A 14,293-nucleotide genomic window follows, 5' to 3' on the forward strand; every position below is an offset into this window, starting at 1 on the left:
AACCAGAGACTACATCATCCTGAGACCAGAAGAACTAGATGGTGCCTGGCTACAACCGATGACTGCCCTGACAGGGAACACAACAGAGAACCCCTGAGGGAGCAGGACAGCAGTGGGATGCAGACCCCAAATTCTCATAAGACCAGACTTAATGGTCTGACTGAGACTAGAAGGATCCCGGTGGTCTTGGCCCCCAGACCTTCTGTTGGCCCAGGACAGGAACCATTCCTGAGGCCAACTCTTCAGACATGGATTGGACTGGACAATGGGTTGGAGAGGGATGCTGGTGAGGAGTGAGCTTGGATCAGGCGGACACTTGAGACTATGTTGGCATCTCCTCCCTGGAGGGGAGATGAGAGGGTGGAGGGGGATAGAAGCTGGAGAAAAGGACATGAAAAGAGAGATTGGAGGGAGAGGGCAGGCTGTCTCATTGGGGGAGAGTACTTGGGAGTGTGTAGCAAGGTATATACGGGTTTTTGTGTGAGAGGCTGACTTGATTTGTAAACTTTCCCTTAAAGCACAATAAAAATTATTAAAAAAAAAAGAAAGAAAAGACCAAAACGGATGTCAGAAGAGACTCTGAAACTTGCTCTAGAATATAAAGTAGCTAAAGTAAAAGGAAGAAATGATAAAGTAAAAGGAAGAAATATGAAGTAAAAGAACTGAACAGAAGATTTCAAAGGGCCTCTCAAGGAGACAAAGTAAGGTATTATAATGACATGTGCAAAGAGTTGGAGATAGGAAACCAAAAGGGAAGAACACACTCAGCATTTCTCAAGCTGAAAGAACTGAAGAAAAAGTTCAAGCCTCAAGTTCCAATAGTGAAGGATTCCATGGGGAAAATATGAAATGATGCAGGAAGAATCAAAAGAAGATGGAAGGAATACACAGAGTCATTATACCAAAAAGAATTAGTCAATATTCAACCATTTCAAGAGGTGGCACATGATCAGGAACCAATGACACCAAAGGAAGAAGTCCAAGCTGCTCCGAAGGCATTGGCGAAAAGCAAGGCTCCAGGAATTGATGGAATATCAATTGAGATGTTTCAACAAACAGATGCAGCGCTGGAGGTGCTCACTCGTCAATGTCAAGAAATATGGAAGACAGCTTCCCGGCCAACTGACTGGAAGAGGTCCATATTTATGCCCATTCCCAAGAAAGGTGATCCAACCAAATGTGGAAATTATAGAACAATATCATTAATATCACACGCAAGCAAAATTTTGCTGAAGATCATTCAAAAACGGCTGCAGCAGTATGTCAACAGGGAAATGCCAGAAATTCAGGCAGGTTTCAGAAGAGGACGTGGAACCAGGGATATCATTGCTGATGTCAGATGGATCCTGGCCGAAAGCAGAGAATACCAGAAGGATGTTTACCTGTGTTTTATGGACTATGCGAAGGCAGTCGACTGTGTGGATCATAACAAATTATGGATATCATTGCGAAGAACAGGAATTCCAGAACACTTAATTGTGCTCATGAGGAACCTTTACATAGATCAAGGGGCAGTCCTTTGGACAGAACAAGGGGACACTGAGTGGTTTAAAGTCAGGAAAGGTGTGTGTCAGGGTTGTATCCTTTCACCATACCTGTTCAATCTGTATGCTGAGCAAAGAAAGCAAGAAGCTGGACCATGTGAAGAACACGGCTTCAGGATTTGAGGAGGACTCATTTAACAACCTGAGATACACAGATAATACATTCTTGCTTGCTGAAAGTGAAGAGGACTTGAAGCACTTACTCATGAAGATCAAAGACCACAGCCTTCAGTATGGACTACACCTCAGCTATAAAGAAAACAAAAATCCTCACAACTGGACCAGTGAGCAACATCATGATAAATGGAGAAAGGATTGAAGTTGTCACGGATTTCATTTTCCTTCGATCCACAATCAACACCCAAGGAAACGGCAGTCAAGAATTCAAAATATGCGTTGCAAAGGACATTTTTAAAGTGTTGAAAAGCAAAGATGTTGCCTTGAAGACTAAGGTGTGCCTGACCCAAGCCATGGTGTTCTCAATGGCATCACATGCATGTGAAAGCTGGACAATGAATAAGGAAGAACAAAGAAAAATTGACGCCTTTGAATTGTGGTGTTGGCGAAGAATATTGAATATACCACGGACTGCCAAAAGAACAAACAAATCTGTCTTGGAAGAAGTGTGGCCAGAATGCTTCTTAGAGGCAAGGATGGCGAGACTGCGTCTTTCATACTTTGGACACGTTGTCAGGAGGGATCAGTCCCTGGAGAAGGACATCATGCTTGGTAAAGTACAGGGTCAGCGGAAAAGAGGAAGAGCTTCAACAAGGTGGATTGACACGGTGGCTGCAACAATGGACTCAAGCATAACAACGATCGTAAGGACGGCGCAAGACCGGGCAGCGTTTCATTGTGTGGTACATAGGGGTGCTATGAGTTGGAACTGACTCGATGGCACCTAACAACAGCAACAACAGCTGCGTTTTCAAATAAATTTTATTGGAGGACGCCAGCCCCATCTGTAATATCTGTGGCTGCTCTCCTGAGTCAGAAGCCACGCAGCTGAAAATATTTACCCTTCAGCCCTTGTGGAGGAAGTTTGCCGACCCCTGCTCCTGAGCACACCCTCCATCCCTGCCTTGGTTTCCTTGTCTTTAAAGTGGAGGTGATGGTCCATGAGCTCAATAACACAAAGAACCAGTTGCCGCTCAGTCGACTGCAGCCCCTGGTGACCCCATGTGTTTCAAGGTGGAACGGGGCTCCATAGGGTTTGCACTGGCGGTCATCTTTTGAGGCTGCACTGGGTAGATCTGAATTGACAACCTTCATCCAAGCCAAAAAACCAAACTCATTGCGGTCGAGTCGATTCTGACTCATAGCTACCATATAGGACAGAGTAGAACTGCCCATCAGGGTTTTCAAGGAGGGGCTGGTGAATTCAAACTGCTGACCTTTTGGTTACCAGCCGAGCTCTTAACCACTGCTCGAAAGTGGGGAGCGGTCCACGTGGGGCCAATCACTTTGAATCACCAAGCGTCCTCTCCCTTGTTCTGGCAAGAGGAAACTGCCTCGCAAACCATCACCAACGCACCTGCTGTAAATTTTCATTTCGACAGCTGCAACCAGATTCAAATTCCTCCAAGTTGGACTCCCAGGCCAGAGGGGAAATTCCCAGCACAGGCACGGGGCAGATCTAGCACAGGCCTTGCCCACCGCGTGCAGGCCGGTAACCTGGGCGTCACATGGCACCTCCCGCAGCCCTCATGGAGAAGCACACACACAACACTGGACACAGCAAGAAGTAAGCTCAGGGGACCTCGGGCTCAGCCGGTGGGCACAGACTGGTCAGGCAGGCTGGCCCCGTCCCTGCTTAGATTCAACCTTCCCTGGGGGCTCTCCCAGCCTCTGTTTCCCTATCTGAAATACCAGGATAATAACACCCCTCCTCAGAGGCTGTGGTGAGAATTCCCACTGCTGCACAGATGCAGTGCCTGGCCCCCTCTGGCCTTCTAGAACCTGCCAGTGGAAGTAATGGGGGGCTGTCACCACCTGGTGTAGGTCTGCCTGATCACCCAGAGGGAGGAATCAATGTGGAGGTGGAAGGAGCAGGGTGTGTGTGTCCAAATGTCCCCCATCCAGCTGCCATCGTCCCCATGGGGACAACTGCCTCCCAGGGCCAGCCAGGATGGGGGGCAATGGAGTGTCCTCTTATGCCCAGAAAGCCCTGTGTGGGGGTGATGTGGGCCCAGGTCCTCCACCCATGGTGGCCACTCGCCTCCTGATTGACAGGTGGCCACATTGCTTTGCTGGTTGCAGGGCAGGGCAGGGGACACAGCACCTCAGCTTCCCAGCTGCCCATGGGAGGGCCCATCTCTGTGGTCAGGCACTTGTCCACCCACTCACCGTGGGGTGGATCTTGATGATGGCGATGTCCAACTTCTTGTCGACGTCCCTGATGGTGGCCTCGTAGACATCCCCATTTTGCAGCTGTACCTTGAGCTGCCACTGGCCAGAGACGGCGTTGGTTTTGGACACCACATGGGCATTGGTGACGATCATGCCGGCCTCAGACACGATGAAGCCCGAGCCACTGGACATGGGCACGTTGCGGCCAAACAGAGGGTGTCTGCAGGCAAGACAGACGGGCGCTGAAGATGAGTCGTGTTGGGACGTGGGCGGGTAGCCTGTCGTGGGCTGGCCAGCGAGGAGCATGTGAAAGAGCGTGAATGGGGCTCAAACCCCAGCTGCTCTACCACGCTGCAGCTGGGACCTTGGCCGAGCCACCGAGCCCGGGACCTACTCACACTGTCAAGGGGACGTCTGACCTGCAAGCACAGCAGTGCAGACACAGAGGTGTCCCTGCCATGACCACAGAGCTCTGGAGTCAGACAGGTCGCCATCCTGCTCCAGGCCCCTGCCTCCTGCCCCCTCATTATTGCATGGCCTCAGGCAGGTCTCTGAGCCGCCCTGAGCCTCAGTTTCCCCATCTAGGAAATGGGCCAGCACTACCTGCCTCATACAGCACCTGTGAGGTAAAGCACCTGGTGACAGTGACCACTCAGTCCTGCAGACCCACAGCCCCACCAGGCAGCACAGCAGGCATCTCGCGCTGGGCAGCCCTCCAGAGGCACAGGGGAGGAGCCTGAACACGCAGGGCAGGGCAGTTGCTCAGAGACTGGGTGACCTGGCCAGCTCTACCTCTGTGGAACTAGGACTCAGTGGTCAGCGAGGCCGGCGTGAGGCCAGATGTCAGGGTCCTCCACAGAGGGGGAGGAGCAGACAGAGGGTCAAGCTCTGGATACAGCCCAGGACCTTTTCCTGGGGGATGTCCCTGGGACCCACACGGATCTAACGTTGCTCAGCACAGACAGGAGCAAGAAAAAGGGGGCCATATCATGCAAGGAGAAACATCCCCACAGGGTGGACTTTTCTCCCATGTCAAGGGGAGGGGCAGCCCCTGGGTGCACGGCCGCCTCTGGGCCCACAGGGACCCGTGATAACAGCAACACTACCGAGCCAGGGATGAGGCGTTTAATGCACACGCCACCCTACAAGGCAGCCAGATTCAGGTCTCCACTCACAGCTGGGGGAACCGAGGCCCAGAGACACTGGCCTGGGCTGGGCAGGCTGGCCTGGGGCAGAGCAGGGTTGGGCCCAGACAGCCGGGGTGCCAGGCCATGTGGCCACACTGCACACTGTGGCCACAGCAACTGTCTGCTCCTGTCCAAGCCAGCTCCATGTGCCCCACGGTGGGGCTGCCCCATTTGCCCCCAGAAGCCCCCAGGGCCTGCCTCTGCCTGCAGGTACAGGATTCAGCTAGCGTCTGCGGAGAGGCCTTGTGTGGGGCAGGCAGGGCCTAGGCAGCTAGTGGCCTGCTCACTTCGGGTCAGGGGTCAGGGGTCAGAGCTGGGAGACTCCTCCTGCACTTGTTGACATCCCATCTCTGTCTGGGATCCTGCCCGCCCGCTCGGAGCCTGGTCCCTGAGGCACGCAGGCAGTCTCTGGCTGGTTCAGGGCCGGGGCCTCTGGAAAGGCATCGCTCCCTGGGACCCAGGCCACGAGGGGCCAGGACACGTCACCACGTTTGGCTGCAATTTCCTTAAAGACAAATCTCGGGGTCTGGGCCCGCGGAGAGGATGCAGGGGAGGTTAACGTGTTGCAGAGAGACAGGCTTGCTCTGGAGTCAGACGGACCCAAGGATCAAACCTCAACTGTGTGCCTAACGGCTGTGAGCCTCAGCAAACTTTCCGGGGCTCAGTTTCCCCATCTAGAAAATGGGAATAACAAAACCTACTTTTGCGGGTTTGTGAGGAGGTTAACGAAAGAGAAGGGCAAGGGGCAACCATGGGCTGCTGGGTGATGGTGAGGGCGGGGGCGGGTGCCTCTGATCCCGGCCCCCAACAGCTGCAAGTCCTTGACAAGCCTCGCCATGAGTCCCCAGGGTGCTGGCTCTCCCTGCCTGCATGAGGCGGGTGCACGGCTGGTGCAGCCATGCTGAGACCTTGCCAAGCCCTGACCCCGCACGGAGCACACAGGGGTCCCCAAGGACACGCTCATTCATTCGTTCACTCCTTCACCTTCCAGGGAGCATCTTCAAACAGAAAATCTCACACACCCCTGCCCTTCAGGAGGGGGGATGGGGAGGGGCCCAAAACGCCAAGTAAAGAGGGCTCTAATGGGACAAGCTTGGGCCCAAGGGGGAGGAACAGAGCCCCTGCTGGGCCAGGAATCAGGCAGAAGCCAGCTCTGCCCCCAGTCCTGGGGGTTCCCCACCACCACCTGGCCTCTGTGCCCCCATGTTCTCAGCTGTCATAGTGGCAGTGGGCACCTCCATCCTGGGAGGCAGGGTGGCCTTGGGGACACCCTGGAGTCATCACCAGAGCCTCAGAGAGACAGCTGGCTCCCTGCAATCCCCATGGAGGGGGACCACTAGGACACCTGGAACCTCACCTGCTGGGGCTGCTGGCTGTCTTCCAGCCCAGGCCAGCAATCAGAACAATGGGAGAAGGGCCCTGGCACAGTTTCTTTTGTTTTAAGTGCACGTTGATTCAGGAAGGGGCCCCAGGATTCAGCGCAGGACATCGGACACTTTGGCCAGTTTGGGGCAGGACTCAGGGCTTTTGAGGACCAGCTGACAGCCCTGTGAGGTTAGGGAGCGGGTGACGGGGGTACCTGACGCCCTGCCAGGAGGAGGATATGAGGCAGCTATGGGCTTCAAGGAGACTTGCTAGGGGCTGAGACCACCCACCCGGCTTCCTCCAGGAGGGCTTGATGTTCTTCGTCCCTACTGATTCATTCCTCCGCTCACTCACTCATTCTCTCACTCATTTGCTCATTCATTCACTCATTCATTCATCCACTAACTCACATGCTCATTCATACATTCACTTATTCATTCATTCACTCTCTCACTCATTCGCTGTCTCAGTCACTGAACAACCACTCTGGGGCAGACCCTGGGCTCTGGGGGTTCGAGGATGACAGGATTCAGTCCCTGCTTGGAAGAGGTCAGCTCTCTAATCCTGTGCCCCAGCACCCCTCTGTCCCATGCCCCAGCATCCCTCTGTCCCGTGCCACAGCACCCCCTGTCCCGTGCCCCAGCACCCCTCTGTCCCATGCCCCCAACAGCCCTCTGTCCCATGCCCCAACACCCCTCTGTCCTGCGCCCCAGCACCCCTCTGTCCTGCGCCCCAGCACCCCTCTGTCCTGCACCCCAGCACCCCTCTGTCCTGTGCCCCAGCACCCTCTATCCTGTGCCCCAACACCCCTCTATCCTGTGCCCCAGCACCCCTCTATCCTCTGCCCTGGATCACCCTTGTCTGAAGAGGGCTGGCTCTCCCCCTCAGCACTATGCCCTTACTTCATAACTGAGTCATTTATATATCTATATGCTGTAAATCCCAACTTCTATGATGTTAAGGAAGCAGGATTAGAAGCAGTCATGTTAATGAGGCAGGACTCCATCGACAGGGTTAGGTTGTATCTTGAGTCAATCTCTTTTGAGATATAAAAGAGAGAAGTGATCAGAGAGACATGGGGACCTCATACCACCAAGAAAGAAGAGCTGGGGGCAAAGCACATCCTTTGGACCCGGGGTCCCTGTGCTGAGAAGCTCCTAGACCAGGGGAAGATTGATGACAAGGGCCTTCCTCCAGAGCCAGTAGAGACAGAAAGCCTCTCCCTGGAGCTGGTGCCCCGAATTTGGACTTCTAGCTTCCTGGGGAATAAACTTCTGTTTGTTAAAGTCACCCACTTGCAGTATTTCTGTTATAGCAGCACTAGACAGCTAAGACACCGGCCTGATCTCATACCCGCTTTCAACCCTAGGCTGCTGGAAAAGATCTACGTTGGGTCCTGATGACGGTAGAGATGCTGGGAACACAGGGACACCACAGCGGGTGAGCAGGGGGTCTGATGCTGGGAACACAGGGATGCACAGGGGGCAAGCGGGGGGCCTGACACTGGGAACACAGGGACGCCACAGGGGGTGAGCGGGGGGCCAGACGCACCTCAGGAAGACATCGATATGCACCACGGCTGGAGCGATCTTCTCCACCACGTCGGCAATGAAGTTGAACTTGTACCTTGGGCTGGTCAGCTGGTGGAGATCTGCGCTGGCAGGAAGAACCAGGTGTGTTAATGAGGCGCAGGCCCCGCCACTCCCCAGGGACCCCCTGCCCCAGGTGCAGGTGGAGGAGGCTCACCACAGATCCTCACCAGGCGCAGAGCCAGCCTCGGCCTGCACTGACCACTCCATGGGGACCCCTCACACGCAGAAGTGCAGTAGCGCCCCGACATGGGGAAAGATGGCTCATTTGCCCCGAGAACAGTGAGCAAAGCGGGGCTCTGCCAGGCCAGCCAGGAGGCTCAGAGAGATTAGGACACCTGCCTGGGGCCACACAGCAGGGCTGGCAAAGGGCTGGACCCCAGGTGCTTGCCTCTACCCCTGTCTATCACTTTGTCATCCTGTAGCGTTGCTGTGATGTTGGAAGCCGTGCCTTCGGTATTTCAAATACCAGCAGGGTCGCCCACGGTGGATGAGTCTCGGTGGACACTAAGAGGGGCTAGGAAGAATGGCCTGGTGATCTGCTTTCAGAATCAACAGTGAAACCCTCTGGATCACCACAGGACATTGATGTGGTGCTGGAAGAGGAGCTCCCTGGGGTGGAAGGCACTCACCATACACAGCGGCCGCAACAACGCACTTGAGCGGACCAACGGTCGTGAAGATGGTGCAGGACAGAGCCGCACTTCGTTCTGTTGTACGTGGGGTCACCATGAACTGGAGCTGACTCAGCACCAACTAACAACAACAACAGCAGCAGCAATGCTCAGACCTGAGAGAACTGGCCCCTCTCTGCAGGCTCGGCGGGGGTCTAGCCCCAGGGCTTGTGCAGACTGGACAAGGGTGCAGTGGGTGCCCAGGTCGTCCCTTCCCAGCTGCCTCTGCCTGAGCACGGTATGGCCCCCTAGCCCTGCTGGCCGCTGACTTCTGGGTAGCCAGGGCCCACATGTGCGTCTGACTTGGCTGCACCCCAGCAGGCCTTGCCAGGAGGTTCAAACTTCCCTGGAACCTTCTCGGCTCAGACTTCTGCTCTGTCCATCAGCAGCGGGGCAGCCAGCACTGCAGGCCTAGAGCACATGAGTGGCAGGAGGCCACTCTCCTTGGGCCCCCGGCACTGGCATGTACAGAGGCCTTCCAGGTCCTGGATAGGCTGATGCTATCTGGAACTCACACTGCCTGATGTGGCTTGTAAGTGGCTCCCGCCTCTAGTAAGCACTGAGCCAGGAGTCACTCCAGCCTGGGCTCTCCTGGGCACCACCACCTTCCAGCTGTGTGGCTTCAGGCAAATCACTCACCCTCTCTGGGCCTTGACTCCTCGTCTGAAAATGGGGTCATGGGAACTGAGTGCAAACATGACTTGCAAACCATGAAGCTCCCTGCCCAGTAGGGCGCCCCACCGCCACCCTGATGAGGGGTTTCTCCTGACCATTGGGATGTGATCCTCAACATTTTTGTCCAAGGAACACGGGTGACTTGAGCAGCCAGGGTGGGGTAATTGCCTCCTTTCTCGAAAAACACACTTTACGATTTAGAGCAGATTCTAATCCACGGTGGAATCTCTGGGTGGTTCAAGTGCTTGGGTGCTCACCGAAAGGTTGGAGGTTCAAGTCCACCCAGAGGTGACTCGAAAGAAAGGCCTGATGGTCTCCTTCCAACAACTCAGCCTCTGAGAACTCGAGGGAGCACAGCTCCTATGTGACACACACGGGGCCACAGTGAGGCATGAGCCGGGGTCGACTTGGTGGCAGCTGGTACTGGTAGCCAAAAGCCAGGCCCCAGAGGACAGTGGTCGACTTGGTGGCAGCTGGTACTGGTAACCAAAAGCCAGGCCCTAGAGGACAGTGGTCGACTTGGTGGCAGCTGGTACTAGTAACCAAAAGCCAGGCCCTAGAGGACAGAGGAGAACTGCCCCGCGAGGTCCCCAAGGCCGGAATCTCACGGGGGCAGACGGCTGCATCTTTCTTCCGCGGAGTGGCCCGTGGGCTTGCATCACCAAGCTTCCAGTTAAGCAGCCGAGTGCTTTAACCGCTGCTCCACCAGGGCTCCTGGTAGGTTTACCGCAAAATTGTGCAGACAGCACTGAGTTCCCACAGGCCCTCCTTCCCCTCACACACTGCCCCCCTATTAGTAACCTCCCGTATTCCTGCCTGAGTCAGAATCGACCTGACGGCCCTGGGTTTGGTCTTTGGCTGGTTTGTATTCCTGCAGTACATTAATTACAACGAAGAGACCAATGTTGACACATTGTTATAAGCTAATCCATAGTTTACATTAGGGAAGTGCCTTCCTTTAAAGCCGTGGAAACTAGGCTGGGAAGAAGACTCCTCTTGCCCAAGACACAGAGCGAATTAGAGGAGACACCAGAGTTTGGGCGCAGGCTGCCAAATTCCCTTCCTGAGATGCCCCTCCCTCTGTCCTGGGGCTCCCAAAGCCCTGCCTATCTGTTAAGTCTGAGCTGGGGCACCGGGGCACAGAGAAGAAGCCGCCCCCCCGGGTCCTGTGGTGTCTGCTCTTCACCAGCCGCCGAGCACCGGCCGCGAGGGCCCAGCACCGGCCGCGAGGGCCCAGCCCGCTGCGGTCAGCCTGAATCAAAGGCTGCCTGTCCTGGGGTGGCCAGAGCCTGGCTGGAGACGGAGCCCCTGCAGACCACTACAAGGCTCCTGCTGATCAAACCACCCTGGTGTGCTGCTGCCTGGGCACTGTGCCCAGAGCCGCCTCCCAGGGACAACCTCTGTACTCCCAGTGGGTCTGAGGCGTGGGGCCCACCTTAACACCTGCTCAAGGCCGAGCCGCTCTGAGGGCTGTGCCCCACCAGCCCAGCGCACGGGGGTGCTTGGAGGGTCAGAGGCTGAGGCTGGGTGAGTAACGCCCCCGCAGTGCACAGCCAACCAGAGGCAAGGGCTCCACCCAGGTGTGTCTGCCCCATCTGCAGCCCCGGAAACTTGGGGCCGTTTCCCACCCACCCCTGCAGAGGGAGGAGGCCAGCCACAGCACCTGCTGTCCCCATGGAGGCCCTGCTCTACAGTAAGATGCTCCCCAGCTAGACCCGGGGGACCTGGGAGGAGCCCTTCTCTATCACGAGGGGTTTGGCGAGACCTGGGGCGGATTTATCTGCACCCAGAGCAGAAGCTGCGTCCCCCTCCACCTGGGTGTTCAGTGTTCACTGAAATTTGAACTGACAGCCTGGAGCGCATTCCTCTCAAATGCGGTCTCTTCAGGAGTCACTTAAAATATGTGACATTAAATTTTATATGTCATTAAAAAAAAAAAAAAAACCCCTCTGTGAAATAGCCGTAAGGAAAAGGCAGGCAGGAAACGATGATTACCTGGTGGTTATCCTTGGGGTAGGGGTAGGCTCGTGGCTCATTTCATCTGCCTTCGCGGATGTTACCAATTTTTCACCATAGGCAAATTACATACAGAATAGAGTTGAAAATAAAAAGAGGGTGCAAGGCCTGAAATGGGGGACAGCTAAAGGCGGGGCTGGTCTCCCGGCCCCCCTCTGGTGGCTGGGCAGGGCCCTCGTGGAGGCCAGGAGCCAGAACCCCAACAGAGAAGCTCATACTGGTTCCCCTCACACCCCAGCCCCACGCTCCTTCTGGACAGAGGGGCTTCTGGTTCACCCTACGCCCCCGGCAATAACCAGTTGGGACAAAGCCCACGTAGCCTCAGAAAACGGTTGCTGAATGAGTGAATGCATGAATGAGTGAGTGACTGGCTGGGAGTGAGTGAGTGACTGGCTGACTGAATGAGTGAGTGAGTGACTGGCTGACTGAATGAGTGAGTGAGTGACCGGCTGACTGAATGAGTGAGTGAGTGACTGGCTGACTGAATGAGTGAGTGAGTGAGTGGCTGACTGAATGAGTGAGTGAGTGACTGGCTGGGAGTGAGTGAGTGACTGGCTGACTGAATGAGTGAGTGAGTGAGTGGCTGACTGAATGAATGAGTGAGTGACTGGCTGGGAGTGAGTGAGTGACTGGCTGACTGAATGAGTGAGTGAGTGACTGGCTGGGAATGAGTAAGTGAGTGAGTGAGTGAGTGACTGGCTGACTGAACGAGTGAGTCAGTAAGTGAATGAATGACAAGGCCGCTCTGGCCCAGCACCCAGCAGGTCTACAAACACCACCACAAAGCCAAATCTCCCCTGCGGTTCCGCCTCTTAACCATGTCCCTCAGCAGCCTCACAATGGTGGCCTGAGTGACCTAGTTTACAACCCAGGCAACTGAGGCTTGGAGCCACTCACCAGGCCCCGGGTGGTGGACTTCAGGGCCTTGGCTGCAGAGGCTCCGGGGCTGGTCCTGTGGCTTTAAGCTGCTCAGTGGGTGGTAGGTAGGGGCAGGCCCTGTTCGCTGGTCCTCCTCCCCACAACAGATGACTCAGGATGAGTCAGGGGACATCACAGTCCCACCCCTGCCTCCACATGAAAACCTGGGCCCTAGGCTGGGAAGCAGACTCTGCCTATTTGGGGGTTTGTGACAACCCCACCCCCACCCCGTCCTCGAGAGCCAAAGTTCTGAAGTCAACCGTTGGTCTCAACCAAATTCAGCTGTTAGCATTTTTTTTTTTTTTGGAGGGGTTTTTTTAATTTAAAAATAAGCCATGAGCAAGGAGGGAGAGTGCTGACACATTCAGGGGTTTGCAACCAATGTCACGAAACGAGCCATGGCTAAATCATCAAACGGGAAACTAATTTGCTCTGCGAACTTTCACCTAGACAACAATAAAATGTTTTTTTAAAAAGCTGTGATCCAAAGGCCCTGGAAGTTCTAGTTGGAGCAGCTTGACTCAGAGCAAAGCGGAAGTGCCTGGGCTAAGGAAGGAGCTCAGCAGGACCAGGGGAGAAAGCCAGGCCTGGAGCTGTGCTCCCAGCAGTCCTGTGGGGCTGGGCTTGGGAGCTGAGGGTGCAGCAGACCCGGACTGAGGACTTGCTGTGTGCTGAGCTCTGGACATCGTAACTGCCATGGAACAGATGGGAAAACGAGGCCCAGAGTGGGACTGTGCCTGCTCCAGATGCCCTGCAGAGTCACTTGGTACAGCTGCACAGGCTGCGTACTGCACAGTTCCAGGACACAGTAGTGTGGCTGGCTCCCCCTGTGATTGTGCAGTGCACGACCTGCCCAGCTGTCTGCACGTTAGTCCCTCCAGCAGCAACCCTGTTCCTCCACTGCTGCGTTCCCTCCCCCTTCTTCTATTGTCCCCTGCCATCAGCAGACTCCTCTGCCACCCAGTGGTCAGCTCGGGATGGGAGGACTCCAGTGATTCCCACGAGGCCCCAGGCAGTGCTCATATCTGCCCATAATGCAGAGCAGGCCAGTGGGCACATTTGAGGACCCAAGGCCGGGCCCGCCTTCTGCCTGCAGCCTCCTCTTCTGCCCCATGTCTTCTGTTCCCTAAGTAGACTGTGTTCCTCGCTGTCTCTGTGCCTTTGCATATGCGGTTCCCTCTGTCAGCAGAGCCCTTCCCCTCATCGTACTCTGGGAAGCCCACTGCCTTCTCTCTCTGGTCCCGCAGCATCTTGTACCCCTACCAGAGCTTGTCCTCTGACTGGTGGCTGTGGAGCCCCTGAGCTGGGACCTGACCCACAGCAGCCAATGGGGAGCAAGTGTGGGAGGGTCCAAGGGAGGAACTGAATGTTTCCCTGGAACAGACAAGGGGTCCCAGGCCACCTTCCACCGGCCTCGAAGCCAGGGTCTGCCTCCTTCTCAGGCTCCTTGCGTTCTTGGATGGCCCCCTGTGATTTTCTCTCAAGAACTTGCCTGTCCCCAAGTGACCCGTCTCCCCCAGCCAAGAACAGCAGCTGCAGACCCCCTGTGCTCCTGCGGTAGATGCTGCTGTCTGCGATCCTCTACCCCAGGAGGGGGGAAGGGCTGCCTCCTGTCCAAGGCCACACCCAGGAGCCGCTGGGCGTCTATGCCTTCACTTCCTCCCCACTGCAGTGCTGTGGAGAGGCCAGGGGCTCAGAGAGGGAGGGAGACCTGCCCAGGCTGCACAGCCACGCCTGCTGACCCCAGCTGGTCCTTGGCCCAAGTGACACTGCCCGGCCTGGGAGAACCCTGTCTGGCTTGGGGTCTACCTGGCTCATCCGTTGTTGCTTGCCATGCCTGGCTGGGCCACCAGCCAGCCCCAAAGAGGAGAGGCTTGGCCACAAGTGTACGGCTTTATAGAGAAGGCACAAGGCACCTCACAGCTCCCAGGCCAGGCGGAGTCTGGGCCCCAAAGAGCCGCCCAAGCCACTGATGT

General features: G+C 55.8%; 1 protein-coding gene across 2 annotated transcripts in view; it reads right to left on the reverse strand.

Annotated features, from left to right (window-relative positions):
* HTRA3 (HtrA serine peptidase 3) overlaps positions 1–14,293 on the reverse strand; it is a 57,915-nt gene that overhangs the window by 32,453 nt on the left and 11,169 nt on the right. For both annotated transcript variants that reach the window (XM_064286192.1, XM_064286191.1), the window contains exons 2-3: positions 7,997–8,096; positions 3,891–4,113 (exon numbers count right to left, since the gene is read on the reverse strand). In XM_064286192.1, the coding sequence (XP_064142262.1) occupies positions 3,891–4,113; positions 7,997–8,096 (323 nt within the window). The remainder of the gene's footprint in view (positions 1–3,890; positions 4,114–7,996; positions 8,097–14,293) is intronic.

The sequence above is a fragment of the Loxodonta africana genome, chromosome 5, assembly GCF_030014295.1.
Source record: "Loxodonta africana isolate mLoxAfr1 chromosome 5, mLoxAfr1.hap2, whole genome shotgun sequence".
NCBI lineage: Eukaryota > Metazoa > Chordata > Mammalia > Proboscidea > Elephantidae > Loxodonta > Loxodonta africana.